At 36.2% G+C, this 23,976-nt stretch overlaps 2 protein-coding genes across 6 annotated transcripts; one reads left to right on the forward strand and one right to left on the reverse strand.

Moving 5' to 3' along the window:
* The first annotated feature begins 6,103 nt into the window (after positions 1-6,103).
* Positions 6,104-7,805, forward strand: LOC108990333 (lysM domain receptor-like kinase 3). The gene has a single exon (XM_018964273.2). It carries the CDS (start codon positions 6,265-6,267, stop codon positions 7,633-7,635), a length of 1,371 nt encoding a protein of 456 aa, XP_018819818.2. The 5' UTR covers positions 6,104-6,264; the 3' UTR covers positions 7,636-7,805.
* Positions 7,806-8,250: 445 nt separating this feature from the next.
* LOC108990329 lies at positions 8,251-20,745 on the reverse strand. Of its 5 annotated transcripts, XM_035685393.1 has the most exons (10): positions 20,494-20,745; positions 15,480-15,582; positions 13,940-14,126; positions 13,217-13,278; positions 13,022-13,071; positions 11,317-11,395; positions 10,424-11,223; positions 9,254-9,532; positions 9,121-9,177; positions 8,251-8,687 (listed from the first exon to the last, which is right to left on the reverse strand). In XM_035685393.1, exons 4-10 carry the CDS (start codon positions 13,236-13,238, stop codon positions 8,499-8,501), a joined length of 1,476 nt encoding a protein of 491 aa, XP_035541286.1. In that variant the 5' UTR covers positions 13,239-13,278; positions 13,940-14,126; positions 15,480-15,582; positions 20,494-20,745; the 3' UTR covers positions 8,251-8,498. The 5 variants fall into 5 exon arrangements, with proteins under 5 accessions (XP_035541286.1, XP_035541285.1, XP_018819810.1 ...); XM_035685392.1 differs by lacking the exon at positions 13,217-13,278 and having other exon boundaries at positions 13,940-14,003; XM_018964265.2 differs by lacking the exon at positions 13,217-13,278 and having other exon boundaries at positions 13,943-14,126.
* Positions 20,746-23,976: the final 3,231 nt, after the last annotated feature.

Here is a 23,976-nt window from a genome sequence, read left to right on the forward strand (position 1 = left end):
ACATATATATATATGAAATTATATTCATTGGGTTAAGAAAATAAAGATATGGGTGAACTCAATCTATTTATATGAAATGAGTTAAATGGTTAGTGTTGAGGTTCACCCAATAAAACCTAATTATTAACCGAATTAAGCAAGTTGTATCATGTCACTCGTTATTTATATAGATCGTATTAGGGTTTTAGAATCTAATTCATTTAATTAAATCGGGTTGTATTAGGATTGACCCATATAATATAATACTTATGATTTGATACGATACAAACACAATCCGTGAATATAGATTGCTACCCCTAAATAGAATTTATCCTTAATTAGGTTAGGTAGGTACAACTTGGTTTATACATAAGAAAAAAATATATTTTGTATACACGATTGTCTCGATCTTCCAGAATTGTATTGGTACTTTAATAATGGAGTGATAAAACAAATACACTAAGCATCATCTTTTGTTCAAATTCAATTCATTGATGAATTTGTTTATTGTATGTGTGACGTTGTTTATAAATTATTTGAGAGAATAATATAATTCATAATCTCGGATTCATTAGGATTTTACAGCTTCTACTCTAATCTATCAAAATTAATATATTGCAATCTTAGATTATGGAAAGCTGACAGTTTACATATCAATTTAATGATGAGATTAAAATTAGGTGACGCTACATAATTTTTTTTTTAATGATTTAAGATATAAATTGCAAAATTCTTAAATAATTAGAAGATGGAGTCTTTAATAATTTCAGCTGGGAAACGACTACGTTTACTTTTTTACTTTTTTTATTTAGATCATTCAAACCGAAAGGGAAGCAAGCCACAAAAAAGCCGCACAATGTCAAGTACGTTATACATTGGTCTGAGTAAGAAACGCGTTCATTATTTTTACCGACATAAGAGGAGGGGGAAAAAAACAAGGAAAAAGGCCTACATCTGTCACGCTAAAACACTCATGTTGTCGTCACATCGGTCCGGTCCAAAAAGTGTCTGTAGATTCTGGATTTGGTCTCTTTCACGCTGTTATGGGGGGGACGACCGAGAGTCGAGTCAGCTGAGATAGATGCTAAACCGTATTTTAGATAATAATAATAATAATAAAATAGTTGCCGAATATATTGAAATAATATTAAATAATTTATAAATAGTACTGAATTGTCTATAAATAATAATAAACTATTTATGAATAGAATTAAAAATAGTTTGAAAAAGTTTAGCTCTCAAGTCTAGGGTTGTAAGGTGGTCGTTCGAGACCATGAAATTACAAATTTTCGGTAAATCCCATCCCGGGACCGGACCGACCGAATAGGAAAATACATGTTTTTAAATATATTATATATATTATTTATATAATAATTGTATAATTAATTATATAATTTTTATCTAGCTTATCACTATTAATAATATAAAATTTTTAAATATGTAATTAAAAATTAATATTCTATCAATTAACCTATCACCAATTTACCATTAACTAATTAATAACATCTACATCTATGATCTAATTAAAGTTATTAGATAATATTTTTATAAAATACCTAAGTTGCAAGTGAGTATAAAACAATTACAAATATTATTGTAATTAACTAATGTATGATATCAATTAATTTACCTATCACCAATTCACTATTAACTAATTACTAACATCTACATCTATGATCTAATTAAAATTATTAAATAATTTTTTTTTGTAAAATATCTAAGTTGCAAGTAAATATAAACAATTAAAAATATTAATGTAATTAACTAATGTATGATATCAATTAACTAACATATCACCAATTCACTATTAACTAATTACTAATATCTACATTTATGATCTAATTAAAGTTATAATTTATTAGATAAATATTTTGTAAAATACCTAAGTTGCAAGTAAATATAAAGTATGTATGAACCTATGGTCAATGACAATTGTTGAAAGTAAACATGGCAAAAGCATATGATCGTGTTGATTGGAATTTCTTGATAAGGGTTATGAAGAGTTTTGGATTCTTGGCCCAATTTTGTGATCTGATTTTTTTCTGTATATCTAGCCCATGGTATTCGGTTATGATGAATGGGACAACAAAAGGTTTTTTTCTGGGTGGCCGTGGTCTTCGACAAGGTGATCTTTTATCTCCCTATTTGTTTATTATTCAGCAGGAGATTCTTTCCAGGTTAATCCACCGTAGTGTGGTTGAGAATAGATTTGGGCATTTTCATCAGGCCCGAGGTACGCCTATTATTTCTCATTTAATGTATGCTGATGATGTGGTTATTTTTTCTAATGAAAGTCAAAGATCGGTCCGGGTGCTCCAAAGTATCTTGAATCAATATGAAAGATGGTCGGGTCAGGCCATTAATAAACAAAAGTCCGCCCTATATTGTTCGAATAAAATATCTTCTACTCGCAAGCGTTGTCTTCTTCAGAGTACAGGTTTTGTGGAGGGGCATTTCCCTTTTTGATACCTTGGAGTTCCCATTATTTTGGGGCATCTAAAAATTTTAGACCTTGAATGCATGATCGATAAAGTGAGACAAAAATTAAGTGGTTGGAAAATGCGGCTGCTATCTTCTGGAGGGAAATTGATTTTATTACGTCATGTCATTTCTAGTATGGCCCTTCACCTTTTTGCTATTTTACAGGTCCCTCAAGCAGTAATTAATAAGATCCATCAGCTGATGAGTTCTTTCTTTTGGGGTGAATCTAATGGGAAAGATAAAAAAAAATAGGTGGCTTGGAAAACTATTTGTAGTCCTGTGATGGAAGGCGGGCTGGGGTTGAGGCATTTCATGGACAATCAGACATCTCTGCATATGAGGTTAGCTTGGAATCTTTTGTAAGGTAACTCTCTCTGGGCAAATTTTTTTAAGGCTAAATATATGGGTTCGAAATCATGGTTGCTTATTGATGTTGATAAAGGCTCCAGATTTTGGAGAATGGTTGCTCATTGTGTTCCTTTGATTTTGAATAATACTAAATGGAGAGTTAAAATGTTGACATTTTTTTCTGGTATGATAAATGGAGGAACAATGGTCCTTTGTACAATAAAAGGCCGATTATGGGTCACCCTTTGCTAAAAATTAAAGAGTGTTGGTTGTCTAATAATTGGAATGTTAATCTCCTAGAGAATTTGGTCGGATTAGAGAATGTGGATGATATTGTTGCCTCTTTATCTGGGCAAAATTCGGAAAAAGATGTTCTAGTTTGGACTCCATCTGAGACAGGTATGTTTTCTACCAAATCTGCTTGGCATTCTTGGATTTGGCAAAAACATGTTCCTCTAAAAATGTCTATTCATTTTTGGAAGGTTTAGCATAGGGCTTTGAGTATTGATGACAGACTGCGTCGTGTTGGCATTCCTATTGTTTCCAAATGTGATTGTTGTATTGCAGGGCATTATGAAGACATTAATCATGTTCTCATTGAGGGAGATTTTTCAAAACAGATATGGTCCTTTTTTGGTAACCTTTTTGGACTTCCGGTTGGTAGTAACTGGAAGTTGCATGTCTCCTCTTGGTTCAGGCGTGCTCAGACTAATTCTCAGGTAGGTATTATTATTGGTTTATTACCTGTCATCATTACTTGGAGAATTTGGAGAAGGCGTTGTCTAGCTCGAATGGAGGGCAAAGTGGAAGCTCAAGACGCGGTCATTAAATCCATTTGTATTTGGATTGGTACTCTTTGTCAAGTTGAAAATCCTCATAATTTATCCCGATATGATGCCATGATTCTTGAGGCCTTACAGATTCAACTGGTCCCGTTAAAGGTAAGGTGATGCAAATTAGTCAAGTGACATAAACCACCTTCAGGGTGGGTTAAATTGAATACAGATGATAGTAGTCTTGGGAACCCGGGTGCTAGTAGTATTGGTGGAGTTATTAGAAATGAGCAGGGTCGGCTTATGCAGGCTTTCACATCTCCTATTGGTCATGGCACAAATAATAAAGCGGAGTTATTAGCGCTCCTAACTGGTTTGCGACTTTGCAGATCTCTCCATATTCTGAATGTGATTGTAGAGGTTGATTCTTTGGTGATTATCTCTTGGTGGAATAGGGGGAGATGTGGGATTTGGTACTTGGAGGATTATTGGGAGGAAATTGTTAGCTTGGCTCAAGTCATTACTTGTCGGTTTCAACACGTGTTACGAGAAGGAAATAAGATGGCAGATTGGTTGGCAAAGAAGGGTGCAAATGGCTTCGATTTGACCTTTACTAATAATTCTATTTTGCCTCGGGTCCTTAGAGGTTTATTGCGTTTGGATTTGTCTGATATTCCATCATTAAGATGTCGGTGAGTTTCATTGATATTGGTAGTTTTTTTTTTTTGTGGTCTCTTTTAAAGTCTTGTTTTGTTGTGACTCCTTTATAGGATTATTTTTTGTTGTTCATTGCGTTACGTTTGTTGGTTGGGTTTAGTCTTTGATTGTAACCACGGTATTCTTCCGCTATAAGTAATGGCTTATTAATAAAATTAGGACGGGGTCACTATTGGACATGTGACTTCCGGCTCTTCTAAAAAAAAAAATGACAATTGTTTATGAGCTACACAAAATGCAAAAAGTTTAATATAGCTCATTTTGCATTAACTATCATAATACATTAACATACTCTAAGTTAGTAACAAATTAGCAATTAACATCATAAATATAAATATAATTAATTATTTTTGAATGAGTTAATTAAATAATCCACATTAAATAGTTTACTTAATTTTAATTTTACTAATTTAAATATTTTTCTTTATCAATTTATGTGCCAAAAAGATAAAAGAATTAAAAGAAGGCTCTTACTCATTAAAAAAAGGGTGTCGTTTAGTGTAAAATTGGATCTAAACGGCGCCATTTAGGTCCAGTGGGAAGCAAAATTAAAACTGAGTTGCGTGAAACGTCTTTTCACACAACTCAATTTTTAGTTAATAATTTGTCTGTTGAAACAGCGACGTTTATGATTATTTTCAATCCAAACGACATCGTTTAAACATAATTTAGCATGTTATGAGAATCCCCTCCTTTGCGGGCGTGAATCCCAATTCCCTCCCATTCTCTCACACTCTCTCTCAATTCTCATGCAAACGGCCAAACTCTAGTAAAGCAGACTCTTTCTCAGTTCTCTCTTTCTCTTAGTTCTCACACTCCCAATTCCCTCCCATTCTCTCACACTCGCAAGAAGTTTGAGCGGCAAACTTATGGGGCTGAATAGCAGCACCCTTTTCATTAAATTGGCAAAGGTTTAAAGGAAAAATTTAAAATAGGGATAAGTAGAAAACAATTGTTGCACTACCATTGTTTTTGCTTTTGGATTTTCACTACCATTGTTTAGCTTGTGGAGTTGTAAAATCTCATCAATTAGCTCCTTTGTTAATTAATAAGATGGAATGCTGACAAATAAATTCTATAAAAACTAAAAAGATCATTTTATAAAGCAAATAAATCATTTAAAAAGTCAATTTGTTATTTGACAGTACTAGTGGATGGGATTTTCTCCTCTCTTTGGCTCCAGTAAAGAGATTTGGATAGTGAGTTGAAATGAGATTAGATGAAAGTTGAATAAAATATTGTTAGAATATAATTTTTTTTTTTAGAATTTAAAAAAATGAAATTGTTTATTTTATTTTGTATGAAAATTTTAAAAAATTATAATGATTAAATGAGATAGAATGAGATGAAAATCTCTCTCAATCCAAACAACTCCGGGTGGTTAAAGAGTGCCAGCCATAGGCAACGAGCCACTATCATTCAAATTATGATTGGATTGAGATATATGTGCCATTAAGATCAATGGAAGATGTTTTAATAATCGAGTTTATTTTTTTGTGCAAATATGTTTAAACTAAGCCGAGAAAACTTTTGGAAGAAATTGCAAAAGAAATAGTTAGAATATGTTTGGAAGGAACAATACTAAATATAATTTAAAAGTATTTAAGTGTTGTGTATTTTATTTAAAAATTCGTTTGAAAATCAGTTCGAAACAATCAAGAGCATAAACAACCATTATATCGGCCGAAAAGCTCAAAAGTAATGGAATCTGTAAAGTGAAAACACAATCAACACTCTCAGAGTGGAGAGGGGCTGTTAGAGCACTACTAAGAATATAGACACTCCCCCCCCCCCGCCCCCCGTCTTTTACTTTTCCACCAAATTGCCCACTTCCACCACGTGCGCCCTATTTCCAAACCAATCCCATCATCTTCTCTCTCTCTCTTCTTCGAGTCCTTTCCCTTTCCCTATACTCCGAACAACTTCAAAAGGAAAACGGAAAAATAAATCTTCTTTCTTGCGCTGAATGCCCATGTGCAAATCCAAAATGGCCATCGACGCTGCCCTTCCTACCTCTGCCCCTCGCACTTCCCGCACCCCTCGCTCTTCCAAATCCAGACCCACTTCCACCCCCTTCGTCAGCGTCTCCTCGTCTTCATCCGCCGACCCTTCTACCTCCAATACCACCGGCGGCGCTCTCTACCCCTCCACAACTTCCACTACCTCCAGCTCCCGCACCTCCCTCTCCGGCCTCCGCCACTCCCTCCCCGAGAACCCCCACATCTATGACTACTCTGAGATCTGCTCCGCCACCAACAACTTCCTCTCCGATACCTACACCTCCGCCTCCTCCACCCGCTCCTGGCACTGCACTCTCCGTGGCAAAGACGTCCTCGTTTTCCAGCGCAAGTTCCGCCGCAGCATCGACATGCCCCACCTCAGACAACTCCTTTCCGTTATTTGCCGAAGCCACCACGGCAGCATAATTAAGCTCCTCGGCGCTTCCGTCTCCGGCGTCCACATTTTTCTCGTCTACGACTTCGTCGTCGGCGCCAACCTCTCCGACTGTCTGCGAAATCCCAGGAACCGGAGTTTCACCGTGCTCTCCACCTGGATTTCCAGAATGCAAATCGCCACGGATTTGGCGCACGGCCTCGATTACATTCACCACAAAACGGGGCTCAACATGAGACTAGTCCACAATCACATCAAGAGCAGCAGTATCGTAGTCACCGAGCCTTCTTTCAACGTCAAGATTTGCCATTTCGGTGCCGCACAACTCTGCGGCGAGATCGACGAGGACCAAGGTCAAGAAGACCGCGCTTCGGGTTCGAGTGCGAGTTACAAGGCCGAAATCCAGGAGGTCTCAGAGGAAGAGGATTCAAAAAAGAAGTCGATTTCGAAATTGAAGCGATCGGACAGTCGAAAGCAGCAATTTGAAGGCGTGAGGGGGTACATGTCGCCGGAATTCCAATCCACCGGTATACCGACGCAAAAGTCGGATGTGTACGCGTTTGGGATCGTAATCTTGGAGCTACTGACGGGAGAGGAGCCTTTGAAGTTCAAATATGAAAAGGGTGATTACGTGAGGACGTCGGTAATAGACACGGCGAGAATGGCGATTGAAGGTGGCGGTAGCGGCGACGGCGACGATGGGAAAGGTATGGAGTGGAGGCTGAGACGGTGGGTGGATAGCAAATTGAGGGACTCGTTCCCAGTGGAGGTGGTGGAGAAGTTGACACGTCTAGCACTGGATTGCGTACACGTGGATCCAGATGAGCGGCCCAACATGGGACGCGTGGCGGGAAAGATCTCTAAGATGTATTTGGAATCTAGGATTTGGTCCGACAGCGTCCGAATGCCTGCCAATATTTCTGTCTCATTTGCACCCAGATAGTTAGAGAGATTACTTTTTGCTTATTACTCCAATTCCACGCCCTGGAGTTGAGTTTTTCAATTTTTTATTTTTTATTTTTATTTTTATAGAGTGATACCATTACATTAATGCAAATCTGACCAAAGAACAAATTTGAATAATATCAATGGCCACGTGAAAATATACCATCATTTTGTAGTCAAATCCTTTATTTTATTAACAACATGTTTAGGATAGGACACTGCGTCTGTCCTTGCTTTGTTCCCGGAAAATGACAGCTCTGCTTGGTGCCATTATTTAGGTATTCTTACATTAAAAAATAGAGGTGATATCAAGAGATCCTCTTTTAATAAAGTATTTTAAGCACATTGACGAGGAACTGAAGGGCTGCTGCAGTGTTTGGCCTCCATGTACCTTTGAAAATGTCATTTAATATGGCTCACTGTTGAGAGAGAGAGAGAGAGAGATGGAGGCAAACTTGAAAGTCTAGAAAATAAGAAAACAGAAAAAATACCACGAGAAGAGCGTCAAACATTGACCGCAAGGAATACAGATTTGAGGGAAACCCAAAATCAACGCAGACATGAAACGACCATTCAACTACTCATTTGGGTATGGAATTCAAGGCAAAATGCAAACATCACAAACAATAGCATACATTACAAAGGCACAAGTTAGAAATTCACTATGTTAGAAAACTACGTTTTTGCCCCCAAAAAAAAAAAAAAACAAAAACAACGAAGAAGAATAAAAAACAAAGCAAAGAAAGATGCAGTTTCATTCCAAGCATTCTTTTCTCTTTTATCAGTTAGTAAAAAGCTTTCACATCTACAGCAGTTCGCTAATTGCTAGTATTATTTTCTTTGCCTTCAACTCAACTATCTTCAGACACTAGTTGACAAAGCCACGGACCTGTTTTGAATGGCGGCTGGAAAGGAGGAAGAAATGGGTGCAGTGTATGCCACCTTGGAATTACTTTCCCTTGGATATGGATAGGTCGTGGCCAACTCTCTAACGCGCCACAGAACAGACTCTGGCACTCGATGCGATGCTTGCTTCTGCCCTTGCTTGACCTACATGAGCCACGAAAACAAACTTAGAGACAGTCAAGAACTTTATGACAAGCCATGAGAGTACTCACCTCAAGAGTTCAAACATGGAAGGAACTATATAGTAAACAAATCTGGAAGATGAACATAACTTCTCCTCAGACTCTTCCCTTCTAATAACACCCTAGTTTAGTAAGGGATATAATTATTAACTCGCCACTTACATGATGCTCAATTTCGGTTACTATGCCAACAGCAGAATAATAATCATATTACTGACAAAATCAGGAAAAAAAAAATCACATAAAAATCATAAACTGTTAAAGATTGAATGTTAATAGTAAAATAGAGGTGTATCCGTATATCATCCTATTTATGAGGAGGCATCATAAGTCGAGATATGCCGAACAAAATACTTGCTTTTGCCACAAGCTAACAAAAGTAGTTCTAATGTAACCTTTCTCTTGCTCTGCAGCTGAACGCAACAAGCCCGTAACAGATTTCGCCACTTGTCCTGGAAACCCAAGAAGAATATTCAGTTTCCAGAAAATTATATTTGAGTAAATCAATATAATAATTGCATTAACTACCTTGAGATCAACAGATGTTCGACGCGAAGATGATGGAAACGATAGCCTCTTTATTTCAGCCCATCTCCCAACTCCACACTGAGAGACTCCTTCAATTAACCTCATCACTTCAGAAGGAGTCCATGATATATGATGCTTTCTACGGCTGCTGCCTTTTCGAACAATGCTTCTTGTAACATGTTCATCTTCAGAAATTTCATCTTGTGATGCAGCAGCAGAAGGCTCTGTAACAAGTTGTTTTGGAGATGAAATTCTGTCATCCCTGCAATTCTCAGAATCCTGGAATTCAGTGGAAAAAGGATCAACTGCAAGTTTTAAATTGAATACAATTATGGCAAAGATGCAACCGTTAGAATGAAATTGACAAATGTATCAAAGAAATATGCATTATTCACACTGCATGCCTACATATATTTTTTATAAGTGGATGCATGCCTACATATATTCTCCATGGTATATCTCAAAAAGAATAAATAAATATCCTAAAATTGTTTAAATCATTGTTTTGCCTTGAGATACTACCAAGATGCCAGGGCAGCTCTAGCAGCAGAGCTGCCTTGCTCGTAGCTCCCTGTAATGAAAAGAGTCAGAACTTACCCCATCATTACATGGAAATTGATGGTTAGCATAGGAAACAATTCAAGCCTGATCCATACTTTTCCAGCAAGTGTTCCAGATATCAAACTTATGTTAAAATGATGCCGAATGAAATTGATGCAAATTTTTGTTTGCAGTCATAAATTCATTTGGTGTTTAGTATGGTCATACTAATTGCTTGAAAAAACCAACTCTGCCAGAAAGGTCAGTAAACATGGACTAAAGCACCATGGATGCAGGATCACAAAGACAATCTATTTAGTTAACAGGGGGATCTGATGCCTTAGTGAGTCATGTGGCCCTCAAAGGTAAGTAGAGATGGAAAATGTAAAGTTGATTGCTTTTTGTAATACATTTTAAGACCACTTGCTCCTTCAGCTTTTGTATATATTATTAAGCAGTAAAACTGCCAACATATCCGCAATCCATATCAATGCACAATAAAAAATAAAAAACTTAATCTATCCATTTACTAATTTTGACCCGACAACCAGCCAAGTCATCCATGGCATTGTAAGAATAAATCTATAAAACATAAGTTCACTCAGGCCATACAACTGCCATGTTCCTTACCCAATATGATGCATTTATCTTCACGTGCCCTTCCTCTATTGGAAGACCAAATGGAACCTGAATGCAACTTCCTTTGAAAGGTTTGTCTTCGCAAGCCAACTGAGAAGTTCCAAATTCCTTCAGGCACTTCCGAGGTCTGACAGCTCCACTTTTTCCCTTACAATATTTTGAATTCGCTTCCAATGATTCTTCAATGTATCTTTTGGGAGGCTTTCGCAATCTCTTTCGTGTGACAAGTGCTTTATCTCCTCCATCATGTGAACATAATTCAATTTCGCTCAACTCCATAGAGGTGGTCTGCAAATCAAGACCAGCAAGCCCCTTCCTTCCAACATGCCAATCTAAAGACATAGTTTCATCACCTAACACACATTTGATGGAGCTTGCGGCACTCCTAGATGAGTCACTACTGGATAAGCACAGAGTTTTGTCTTCGGTTTTATAGGAAGTTGTACCACATTTTATGTGGTTCAAATCACTGTCTGACTCAACCTGGTTCCGCAAGCCAAATAACACACGATGCTTCAGCCATTGCTTGTCTGTCACTAAAGTTTCACGACCAAACACGCTCTTAAAGGCCTCATGTAGTTCATGGACTGTCATTTGGTTAAGCATGGGAGAGTTATGGTTATGTGTAAATTGAAGTGCAGGAACACTTGCAGAAGACATGTATGATATCTCAGCAACATAGTCTCTTTCATCGAAGCCTGGGGAGAGGCTCTCTAAATCCGCATTTCCCAGGTAGGATTCTTTGCAAGGACCATTATCCAAAATGACGAGTTTATCAGCAGACTTGGCATCTACAGAAAAGGGGGTGAGGGGTGGGGAGAATGAAGCATAAAATAGAGCAAAAACAATTTGATCAAACGAGGTAAAATACTCTCAAGACTTACCCAAACCGAATTCTTTGCCTGTAGTTGGAAGCCTGGTTTTTCCATCGAAAACATTATCATTCAACATATCTTCAATAGACTACAAGCCCGGCAATATCATCAGAAAAAACCGAAGTAGGAAATTATTCAAAAATAATATATTCCCCACAACAGAGTCGAAAACCTGAAGCTGGATAATATTATTAAACAAAAAACAACTACATGCACAGGCAAGTTTGAATATACCATCCTATCAGCAAGCAAAGATTAAAATGAAATTGTTTTGTTTAGAGCTACATTTTTAATTTTGGGATGAAATAAAAAATTTTACAATCTGAAGTAAAATCCTGGGGGAAATGGATTTTGAGCTGCTTAATCCAAACCTGGTTTATATAAAGCACGGTAGTTTAATGCTGACTGACACATTTAACTAGTTAACAGGCTAGCTGAAGTTCTTAGCTCAACAAAGTACCACACTAACTGAATCACACCCTTAGAAAATTTCATGGGAGGTTTTGCAGATTGGAAAGCTATAATTCTTGTTATGTATTTCAATCCTAACCAGTAACCACGAATTTCATGGTGGAAATTTTATTCTTATATGGGATTGAAAAGTGCTGATCTTATCACACATAACCCCCTTCATAAATGCAGATAGATTTAAAAAAAGAGGTACTAATTTTCCACATAAAAGTAAATCTTGACATTATTAAATCAACCAGTACAATAAGGAAGAATTTTATATGTACCACAAACCACAAAGCAGATGGTGAAAGTTATCCACCTAAGTTCTCTTACCAAGAAAAATATTACACTCTTACAAGTTTAATGACAATTTATACACCAAATAACCAATCCCTTACAAGTAACATGAAAATTCTGCTGTGTTTATATGACTTCGTGCTTATACCCAAAACATGATCATATAAAAAATAAGGCTGTTAAGAGTCACTAGCTTGAATCGCAACAGATCCAGCGTGTCCATCAAATATTCAACTCTCCTGGTTAGATTTACAATTGATGAAAGGGATGGATAAACTCAACCTATCCCCAACCCTGGCAGTGTGTCCATCAAATAGCTTATGGAACAGTAAAGGACGCGGGTCTTTATGTGTAGCAGCCACAGATTTCATTAGAAGGGAAAAAAATACAAGTGTTCTGCCAATGCTATCGTTACCACCCTAGTCAACAATTCTTTTTATAAGTAAATTTTATTTAATAATAACAATAGGCAAAGCCCACATACACAGGCATATATAGGAAAAGCACCTAGCTAGAATCAGAAACCGATACAAGGAAATTACTGAGACTTGGTCTGTTAAAATCTAGAGCTATCGCCCAAGGGAATAAAGTTATATAGAAAAAAGTTGTGTTCATCCAGCATTACTGAGTGGAAACCTAGGAGGATTGATAACTAATAAGGAGACATATAACACAATGCAATGAGTAATTGCAAAATGGAAATTGTTATTGTATGAATGGTTACCATATGGGACTAGAAGATCAATATGAAATGATCTTGGAATGGGCAACACATTAGGAAAGAAAGAGGCAGTAATATCAAGAGTGTGATTGTGCTATCTAAAGGGTAAAACTGGTTTGAGATACAAACTGACTCTATGAAAGACAAATTCATCCTTCATTTATGAAGCTCCAGTAGAAATGAAAACAAAATTTAGAATTCCAATTAGCACTAGCTTCATTAACACCGTCAAACAGCGCATACCTCCCGCTTTTCCTCCCGTACTTCTTTAGCACTATTAGAACAAACTGCATCTGCAAAGAAAGAAAGCATGAATAATAACTACTAAGAGAAAATTTATTGTCCACAAAGAAATACAGACATTCAAATTCACAGGCCTGCACAGTGATAGGAGCCAAATTGAAGCCATTTCAAAACAATTGTAAACTAAAAGAAGACCTTTTGTGGATATTTTCCACATGTGAATGCCCTCAGTAGTGAAATTACATGAACATGAGTGCCTGTAGAGTAAATTCACTATGAGCATCTCAATGTTTAGTGCAAACCCAATTGGTGGATAGAATTACATAATCAATGCATTTAAACTTTAAAGTCCTCTTGCGCCAATAAATGAATAAACACAGCCCTGCCATGACTATCATAGCTTCAGAGCAGTCACAAATGCCAATTTATAATATTTACTCTTTCTCAACTATGTACAACTACTGAGAGAAACAGCCTAAAAATGGGCAGTTCTACAACAGTTGTTACCAAAGGAACCTTTTTTGCGACAAGTAAAAGGAATGATAGATAAGTGTAGTTGCTTTCATGGAATCTTTATGAGACAAGTAATGAGGAAACTAATAAATAAGTGCAGTTGCTCCCAAGACATATTCCAAATCAACAAATCAACTTCCTTTGAGGCAAAAATATAGGTTAAGGAAACAAAAGATAACTTTTTTATATCCAAATAGAAGACACCCAGCAATGATTTAACTAAATGTTTAGGCTCTGCACCTGAAGGCTGACCATTCAATAGGGAAATCATGGTTCCATTGTTGGCTAACAAGTAAGCTTATTTGAAGGTAGAAGTAGTTCTATCTACACATTCTCTTCTGTGTAAAACCATTACATTATCATGATATGTGCATGTGGAGAGAGAGAGAGAGAGAGAGAGACGACCACAATGATGCTTTGTTTCATCATACTCGATGGCGCCTGAAAAATCTTCAACGTCGAAGAATTTCTGTGAATGGAAAGTTTCAAAATCAACCACACCAATTAAGTTTCTGTTACATTTAGGTTCCATTAAGAAATGTTCCAGTCCTATAGCTTCATGTTCAGAGGCAGCAAAAAGGGAGAGATCAACCTACACAGAACAAGATATACTGTCATAAAAGAACATAAGCATATGAGTCTCAATGTGATTATGGAGAATTGTGCTAAGATCTCAAGGTCAGTTTACCTGTTTCATAACAAATTAAACAGTGAAAGAATCATTAAGCCAATAAAGTTACATGGTACCTTAATCTTTAGGGAAAACAGCCACTACATGGTCACAAATTTTGAACAACATAATTTAGTTTTATTCGTCAGTATCCCAAAACGATGTCAAATAGTGTCCAAAGTCAAATGAGTGTCAACTCCAACACATTGGTATTTGGCCCCTATTTGGTAGTGGGTAGAAGGTTCTAGTTCTGCCTGACAAAGACAGTCAGCTACCAAATCAAACAGACACCGACAAATGAGAGCCTGACCTTGAGACTTGAGGCCACAGATCTGACCATGATAGATTAAGGACAGTAATTGTGGGTGTTGATTGTTACATAACAATTTGAGAATTTAAAAAAAAAAAAAAAAGAATATATCAATAAAGAAGTTATTGGCAACTGATGAAACAAAAAGCAAAAGAACTTCAAAACCTGAACAAAAAGGAAATCTCATGCAGAATACAGATCAAGAAAAGAAAAAGCTACATAAAATCAACTACCTAGGAAGGAAGAATCATTTAATTTTTCTTTTATAAGTAAAATGGAAGAAGAATCATTTAATTTGCTTCACTCTTTGATGCCCCCCCACCGCCCCAGAGGAAAAACGAAGAAAAAAGATACTTGTTCTTGCTCTCCCAATTTAGGGAGAGAGAAATTGCCAGTTGGGTTGGTCCAACCAAGAAAGGAATAGTGGTTGCTAGTCATTATTTGGTCCAAGTTAAGACTTACTATAGATCAATAACTCAAAAATACAACACAAAATGGAAAAAGCTGCCTCAAATGGGACAATATGATGCACCCTCAGATTGATCAAAATCAAAGAGAACACAAGAAAAACACCTACTCATTGATGAGAGAGAGAGAGAGAGAGAGCATAGGGTGAAAATCGCTAGAGGCTTTCTGTGTGAGGCACTAAGACGAGTGTTTCTATACATTATATATATATATATATATATATATATATAAAATGATCAGCAAGTCAGACTTACTGACACCCCACCAAAGGAAGAAGGGGGAAAATCCAACTGAATCTGGTTGGTTTAGGTTGATATACACAACAGGTTGGTCAGTTTGGGCAACCTCGATCATCGCTAGTACAAACTTTAGGAATCAACACAGAATCAACAAAGCTTGTTTTGTTGAAGATTCATAAAATCATGAAGATACCTTAGAAAGATAGCCCAGTATTGAGGGGCCAGTGGAAGAGGAAAACTACAAATGATTGTACATACCTCGGAAAACTTAGGAGTGAACATGTTTGCAATCTCATCAAAAGTTATTGAACAGTCCTTTGACGTGGTATTCATTGTAACCCTCAATTTTCTATCTCCTGCCCTGTTTGTAATGCAAGCAAAAATGTATATTACCAAACAAATTAACATTTTCCAAAACTTATATATCATAATACATTTTCAGCTACTTTAGATACAAGGTTATAGCAGATGCAAAGAAATAAGATGCTGTGACAACCATGACATAAATTTATCAATTCAAGCAACTCAAATTTATTTTTGATCGGCACTGGGTGTCCAAGAACAGCGCCCTGACTAATCCAGGGGGTGCACAGGCTCTTGGCAAGGAGTTTCCCGCAAGTGCACCTCGGGTAATTCAAGAGGAAAATCTCCCAGTGCGATGGCCCCTAGAGATTGTTTGCATCCAAGGGGATTTCAACCTTAGACCTGAGTGAGCATACCCTCAAGCCCAAGGCCTTTACCACTTAAGCCAACACCTAGGGGTTAATTCAAGCATCTAAAATGTCCCTAATATATCAGCTAATCATAAGACTAAACCAGATTTACCATTATAAGACACTTTTACTTCTAGCATAAAAGGAGAGCCCCATTTTATACTCAATTTCAATCATCTTCCTTTGAATATTAAACCTAGATAGATTTTGTTTATTATGCACATATGAAAGGTTTCTAAAAAATTACCTATTAAAAAAAGGACAAGAAGGTCCATAATCTTATCTGAATAACATATAACTCATCTAATCAAAGTTTTCATACAAGCTTTTGCACTAAGAGGAATGTGCCAGGGGGACAATTTGTAAAATTTGAATGATTTAATGCTGTTAGAAATTTGAACCTACAAGAAGCAACAAGCACAAGGTGGCGTCACATTTTGGGAGGGGGGCCACAGCCCCCGAAAGAGTTTTTTACAAGTGAAATTTATTAGTAAGTGCAAATGTGCAACTCAAGTACACAAGGAGTATACAAGGGTAACACCTATTGAGAGGAAGAAATAGATACAAAAAAGTCATGTAGATTTTTCCCATTAAAGTCAATAGAGACAGTCCACATAAGAACAGTAATGATAAAAAAAGGTTTTGAAATCCTCCAATGTCCTTTCGCGGTCCTCAAAAGATCCACAACTTTTCTAGACATCATCCAAGCCAATCCTACCCGACTAAAGAATACACCCCACAAATTGTACACTATCTCACAATGGAGCACACGATGCTCACCGGACTCCTCACTCTTTTTTTTACATACAATAAACAGTCCATTACAATCATGTCTCTTCCTTAGATTACCCATGGTAAGAATTTTCCCCATAGAATTCGTCCAAGCAAAGAAAACCGCTCTCAAATGGGCCTTAATCCACCATATATTCTTCCAAGGGAACGGCTTGTTAACATGAGTAATGACACCATGAAGAAAGCCAACATTGAACACCCCATTCTTGGATGGAGCCCACAAAATCTTGTCTTCACCCCTTCTTCTCACATTAAATGGAACATAAAGGTGGAAAAGTCGTTGAACACACCTACCCCCAAGTCTTGGGTCACTTTGGTGAATGTTATTGGCAAGTAAGAATGAAAATTTATTGAATCAAGTAGAAAGGTGTAGCACAAGTACATAGGAAGTATATGAAAGTGAACACCTAATTACAATACAGGAACTAGAAAACGATGCAAGAAAATCACGTACACTAGTCCCATTGAATATAATAGTTGAAGCCCATAGAAATAAGGTGTGGTCGGAGTGGAAAAAGAAACATCTCAGTTCACCCAAAGAGAGTTCTCCATCTTCAAAGCCCCTAGCGTTCCTTTCAATCCAAATGCACCGCATGAGACATAAATGAATCAAATTCCATCTAGCAACAATATAAGAGTTACCTCGAAGACCTCTCCAACAAGCGAAAAGAACCACACCCCACCGCCCCTGCCAATCCAATCCTTCTTAAAATTTCATCCCATAACACCCTCGCCACCTCACAATGAAGTAATAAATGATCCACTGATTTGCCACAATTTTTACACATAACACCAATCCATGACAATAACTCCAAGCGTCCTCAGGTTGTCAACCTTGGAAGGCACTTTAATTCTCCAAATGCACTTCCAAGGAAAAGAATTATAATATTGGCAAAGACAAAACCTTGTAGATGGATCTAACAGTAAACATCTTATTCTTAGAGTGGATCCAAATCATATTATATGTCTCAACCTTGCCAATACTTGTAGCATACAGCAAGCTGAACAAATCAGAAATAGCACTAATTTCCCAATCTTAAGCAGCTCTAAGAAAACACACATTCCACAATGGAGATCCCTAGAGATATCCCAAAGATCTGCCACCGAAGCATTCTGGTTATGGGTGATCCGGAAAAGAGCAGGGAATGATACCTTAAGGGCTGTACCACCACACCAAGAGTCATGCCAAAAGTTGACGATGGAGCCCTCACCAACCACAAAGCTAACATGAGTGCCAAAATTGCCCCAATCACTCCTAATATAATTCCACAACCACACGCCATCTGCACCTCTCACTTCATTAGAGCACCAACCCCCCTAGCACTCTCCCATATTTGGAATCAATCACAATCCTCCATAATGCCCTCCTTCCTCATGCTACCGCAATAACCATTTTGCACGAACAGCTTTATTAAAAGTACTCAACTTCCTTCCACTAGAAATTGGGAAACAAATATTGTCCCAACTAACCAAGTGAAACTTGACCTCCCAAAAAAAAAAAACATAGGAAAGCACGAAAAAACTTCTCAATCCAATTAGCCACACCGGTAGGTAAGGAAAATAAAAGAAGAGCATATGCAAGGAGGTTAGAGAGACTGCTCTTGATAAGAATGATTCTTCCCCTTTTTGATAGACAAATTCTTTTCCATATTGGCAACCTTCTTTCAATTTTCTCAATTATCCTGTCCCAATTAGTGAAAGCCTTAAAAGTGGCCCCCAAGGGAAGACTAAGGTACTTCATTTGCAAAAAAGATAACCTAGCATCCCACAATATGTGCCAAACTTCTGATATTGCTCACAAAGCCCACCGGGTCTGCTTCTGTGAAATTTATATTCCATTGAGGAGAGCCACTATCAATCTCCAAATTATTTGCCACTAAAGCCTCCTAGACACAAGTCACATTGACATCTCCAAGGTCCCGTTTGGATTCAAAAAGTGTTTCATCTCATCTCATCTCATCATTACAACTTTTTCAAATTCTCACACAAAATATAATAAACAATTCAAATTTTTCAAATCCCAAAACAATAATAATATTAAAAAATAATATTCTAACAATATTTTTTTAACATTCATTTTTCTTCTAAAACTATCTCATCTCATCTCTAAATCCAAACCAATCCTAAGAAAACTTCTTTAATGCCCTATCACCACACTACACACCCAGAAGTTTTGAAGATTCTTATATAATAGTCATTTTCTTCTAAGAAGTGACCTATAATTATTTTTTTGGCCATGCTAGAACCCCAAAAAATAAGTTCTAATAATTCTTTTATAGTTTTGTCTTTTTTATGAAGTGATCTCCAAAAAATTAATTTGTTAGCCCTCCAAACAATTTCTTTTAACATGGGTTGATACATAAAAGTAAAAGACTAAGTTAGGGTTGTATGAAGCATACAAGGCTTCTTAGTATAGGTCCCAAAATTATTTTATAATACTAGCTTTGTTAATATGAGCCCCAATGTGAAACAAATGTTATACAACTAAGGTTGGGTTTGGATACACAAACCTCCTTATTTCATCTCATCTCATCAACTTACCCAAATTTCCATACAAAAATATAATAAACAATTCAAATTTTTCAAATCCCAAAATAAAAATAATTCTAAAAAATTATGTCTAAAAATATTTTATTCAACTACTATTTAAAACATCTCATCGTATCTCATCTAAACTGTCTATCCAAACCCAACCAAAGAAAATAAATTTTTCTGTCATGAAACTTGTAAAAACTAGATTACACACTAAAATGGAGGATGGGTTTCTAGCGGATCATTTGATAGTTTATATTTACAAAGAAATTGCTAATCACTCCAATACAAGGATGATACTAGATTTAATTCCCTGAAAGACCATCACTGAGCATAATCCAACAAAGATGCTAAGATGTTTCAGGAATTTATTTTTTGAACATGTCTATAGCAAACTAAGAAACCAATATCAAAAGATTTTTTTTTTCTAAGATGATTAAATAGACATGAAACTTTTGGAGATAGTTAAGTCTTATGATTTACTGTAAATTAAAATTGATTTCTCTATTTTTATTTTACATAAATATGCACACATACTCATATAGAGTCTAGAGAGTATATATTGAGGTAGGTTGGCCCCCACACTGAAATTTCTTGTTTTTTCCCTGATCATGCATATCTGGCCAAGCAATAGAATGAAACCAAACCACAATTAAGGTAGCGGTCACATCTTATGTTTTCTAACTCCCTCAAAATGACTTCGCTCATAAATAAAAAAATCCCTAAAACCGGCTGACTTAAAGTTTTAGCATTGCTTCCTTAAACTCTTTGTTGAGGGTTCTTTCCTTTTCTTTTTCTTCCATGTGTATTGTCATCATCAAACACGAAGCGAAACATGATGGAGTATCTGAGCGTCAACGGGACAGCCAAAGACGCCATGCAAGAATGTCCCCGTCCTCTGGCATGTTTCATAATTGGACCAATACATGCTAAAAGATATATTAAATCATTACATAATAAATCCCATGCACTATAGAGTATAAGATATACTATCAATTTAACTTTTTTAAATACAACCCAGTAAACCCATTATGAAAATGAACCAAAAACATGTAATTTAGAAATTTTCCTAAAAAATAAAAAGCATCCCAAAAAAGCACAAAAAACAAGCAAGCCTGAAAAAAGTATTCGGACCAAAAGAAATATATATGTTGCAGAATGAATGTTAAGTGCACTACTTTAGTACACAGATAATCGAAAATGAGAAATTAAAGAAACGAGTTCAGAGAAAGTACCTCAAGTTCGGAAGAACCAAAATGAGCTCAAAATAGAGGAGCCAAAGCAACTCTGAAACTCTCTGATTATCCAGAAAATAAAAAAGAAGAAAGAGCAAAATGAAAATAGGTTCCCTCACATTGTAATGTCAGAAAAAGTAGGAGAGAATTTCAGGAACCCAAAAGCTGAAACCAGCAACGATACCCAGGGAGCGAGAGAGAGAGAGAGAGAGAGTGTGTGTGAGAGGGAAAGCGTGCTGTGGGAGAGGAAGAGCAATTCCCTCTTTTTTTATATTTTTTTATTTTATTTGGGTGACGGATTTGAAATACATTCAAAGTTAGATTGGAATCGGCGGGTTTGGACTATAGATTGCACGTGGGACTCTGAATTCTGACGTGACAAAGACGGCGTTAGTACCCATGTCACTGTTTCAGCAAGACGATTCTTAACTCAATTCATCTCATATCATTTTATGTTATTATTAAAATATTTTAAAATTTTTACATAAAATATAATAAATAATTTAATTTTTTTAATTTTAATTCAACTTTTTTAAATCTTAAACTAATAATAATATTAAAAAATAATATTTTAATAATATTTTATTTAACTTTTAAATTTTATTTAAAATAATTTCATCTCATCTTACTATCTAAACGGAAGCTAATTGTTTTTGGATAGTGCTGGTGTGCCACCAAGTTTTGACTGCTGGCGTGCCCACTAGTACAAATTTCACTTTTTATTTATTTATTTATTTTGTTTTATATTTTTTTAACATATTTAAATATTTTAAAAAAATAAAAAATATATATCAATACCCTAATATTCAGTTTATTAATCAGTAAGTAAAATAAAAAATAAAAAAATAAATTTATAAGCGATCAAAATGAAGGGACAAAATAAGACAACATAATAATATTATTCATTTTTTTTTTCGGCTTTTCTTTCAAACGTAGACATATGCTCCTTTGAAGACAAAAATGCTAGAACTCACTCTACTTATAAAATCTGGCTTCGTTTGGTTACTAAACATCTCTCAACTCATCTCAACTCATCATTACAATTTTTTCAAATTTCAACATAAAATATAATAAATAATTCAACTTTTTCAAATCTCAAAATAATAATAATATTAAAAAATAATATTCTAACAATATTTTATCATCTCAACTCAACTCAACTCAACTCACTTCAACATCCAAACGCAACCAGAATGACACGCTTTCCACGTCAGTACACAAACATTGCTCACTAGTCATTCGATGGAAATCTAACCCTCTACTCGGTGTTCAAGTCAGTGTAGTTCAATGGAGGAAAGACCAGGCATTTAAGCCATTCGATGAAAACCATTCTCCATTCCCTTATCCTTCAGCTATTCCGGTCAATTAGGGTTTACCAAAAAATTATCGAAAATCATCTCAGCCTCCAGCGTGGGTAAATTTTTTTGTGTATCTTGGTATTTCGTATAAACTATTATCATATTTCGTATTTGTAATGGGCCCTTTTTCTTCAACCTTCCAGATGACTGATTCGAGGTAGTCACCTCTAAGAATGTAAGCAAGAAGTAGAGAGAGAGGGAGTGAAATATATATATATAGAGAGAGAGAGAGAGAGAGATTATATGCACTAAATTCTAGAGTTGGTCTCTTCTCCAACTCATGCATGCTTTTATATGTATTAAAACGACAATGTTTTGCATACAGTTAGAAACTCTATTTCTTTCTACAAAGCGACATCACTCTATTACAAAACTCTTCTAACGATTCTACTTACCACTCATAGTCACCCACATACAAACCAACACAAGACCTACATCATAATACTAATTAAAATGACAACGTATCAATCTGTTTCTAAATAACAAAACTACAACACGATACTTCACAAAATCAATCTTCTTTATCAAAACTCATCTTCCTTCCCTTGCCATCTTCCACCACTACACTTCTTCATTATCCAGTGCACTCTTCACTACACCACTTCTTCAGCCCACAACATACTCCCCCCTTCAAAGCACCTTACCCACAAGGTGAGGAAATCTGTCACGACACTGCCAATAAGACTCTCAAGTAGCATCCTCCACTCCAGCCCCCTTCCATTGAATTAAGACTTCCACCACAGCTCTATTATGAACTTTTCTACTTCTACGCTGCAACACACACTCAGCTTCTGGTGTTAATTCTCCTTGGAGACCAACTGGAGGCAATGTTGACAGAGGTGAAATGTGTTGACCCAATTTTTTTTTCAAACAAAATACATGAAATACAGGATGAAAGGAGGTATGTTGGGGTATATCAAGTTTATAAGCAACCTAACCAACCCTCTTTGTAATTTGAAATAGTCCAAAGAATCTAAGAGAAAGCTTGAAGTTCCTCCCAGCCACCAATGATTGATATCTATAAGGTTGCAACCTAAGATACACCCAATCTACTACTGCAAACTCCCTCTCAATTCTTCTTTTATCAGCCTACAACTTTATTCTTTCCTAAGCAGCAAAAAAATTAAACTTCAATGTCGACAGAATTTGATCTTTGGTTTTCAACACCTCATCTACTGCGTGGTTAGCAGTTAGTCCAAGTATGTAAGACTGCAATTTAGTAGGGGTCTGCCGTATACTATTTCATATGTAGTCAATTTTGTAGAGGTATGGGAAATGGTATTATACCACCACTCAGTCAAAGTCAACCAATCAAACCATGACCTTGGTTTGTCTCCTGTAAAGCTTCTCAAAAAATATTCAATGCACTTCTTGACTGGCTAAATCTATTCATCACTTTGAGGGTGGTAAGCAAATGAATGGGAGAGGGTTACTCCTTGTAACTTGAATAACTCCCTCCAAAATGAACTAATAAAAATTGCTCCTTTATCTGAAACTATGTTCTGAGGCATGTCATGCAACTTAAAGACATTATAAAAAATAACGATGCCACCTTTGCTGCTGTGAAGGATGTTTAAGGCCATAAAATGTGAATACTTATGCCATCTGTGAACAACAACCATAATGACATAATATCCCTTTCAAATTGGTAGGTCTTCCACAAAATCCATGGACAAATCTGTCTAAATATGTTAAGGCATATGGAGGGGCTGTAATAAACTAGCAGGGTGCACATTCTCCACCTTATTCCTCTAGCATATATCACATTTTTTTTTTTATGTACTTCTTCACCTCACACTTTAGGTTAGGCCAGTAAAATTCATGTCTAGCTCTCTGCAATGACTTATGAAAGCCAGAATGACCTGTAGATGGACTAGCATGTATAAAATTAAAACTTTTAAGTTTCAACTCAAGGCAGTTTGGTATATAGATTCTCCATTTCTTAAACAACAACCTATGTTTAAAAGTAAAGGAAGAAGTGGAAGAAGAACCTTCCTGCGTCAAAGAAAACTGTTGATGTGCCAACTGATCTGTTACATATGCTTGCTTAAACTCTTCCAACCATACTGGAGCTAGAAATGAGATAGTAGTGAGTAAAGCTAGGTCCTTTGAAACTACCCTTCGA

The sequence above is a fragment of the Juglans regia genome, chromosome 14, assembly GCF_001411555.2.
Source record: "Juglans regia cultivar Chandler chromosome 14, Walnut 2.0, whole genome shotgun sequence".
NCBI classification, from domain to species: domain Eukaryota; kingdom Viridiplantae; phylum Streptophyta; class Magnoliopsida; order Fagales; family Juglandaceae; genus Juglans; species Juglans regia.

What these genes read in the sequence shown, in the direction of transcription:
- LOC108990329 (XM_018964264.2), bottom strand. Translation starts at nt 15,554, where the DNA reads ATGAATACCACGTCAAAGGACTGTTCAATAACTTTTGATGAGATTGCA. An exon ending in TCACTCCTAAGTTTTCCGAG is followed by an intron (nt 14,127 to 15,479) that starts GTATGTACAATC and finishes TGTTCTGTGTAG; the next exon opens with GTTGATCTCTCCCTTTTTGC. An exon ending in GAACATCTGTTGATCTCAAG is followed by an intron (nt 9,178 to 9,253) that starts GTAGTTAATGCA and finishes TTGGGTTTCCAG; the next exon opens with GACAAGTGGCGAAATCTGTT.
- LOC108990333 (XM_018964273.2), top strand. Translation starts at nt 6,265, where the DNA reads ATGCCCATGTGCAAATCCAAAATGGCCATCGACGCTGCCCTTCCTACC.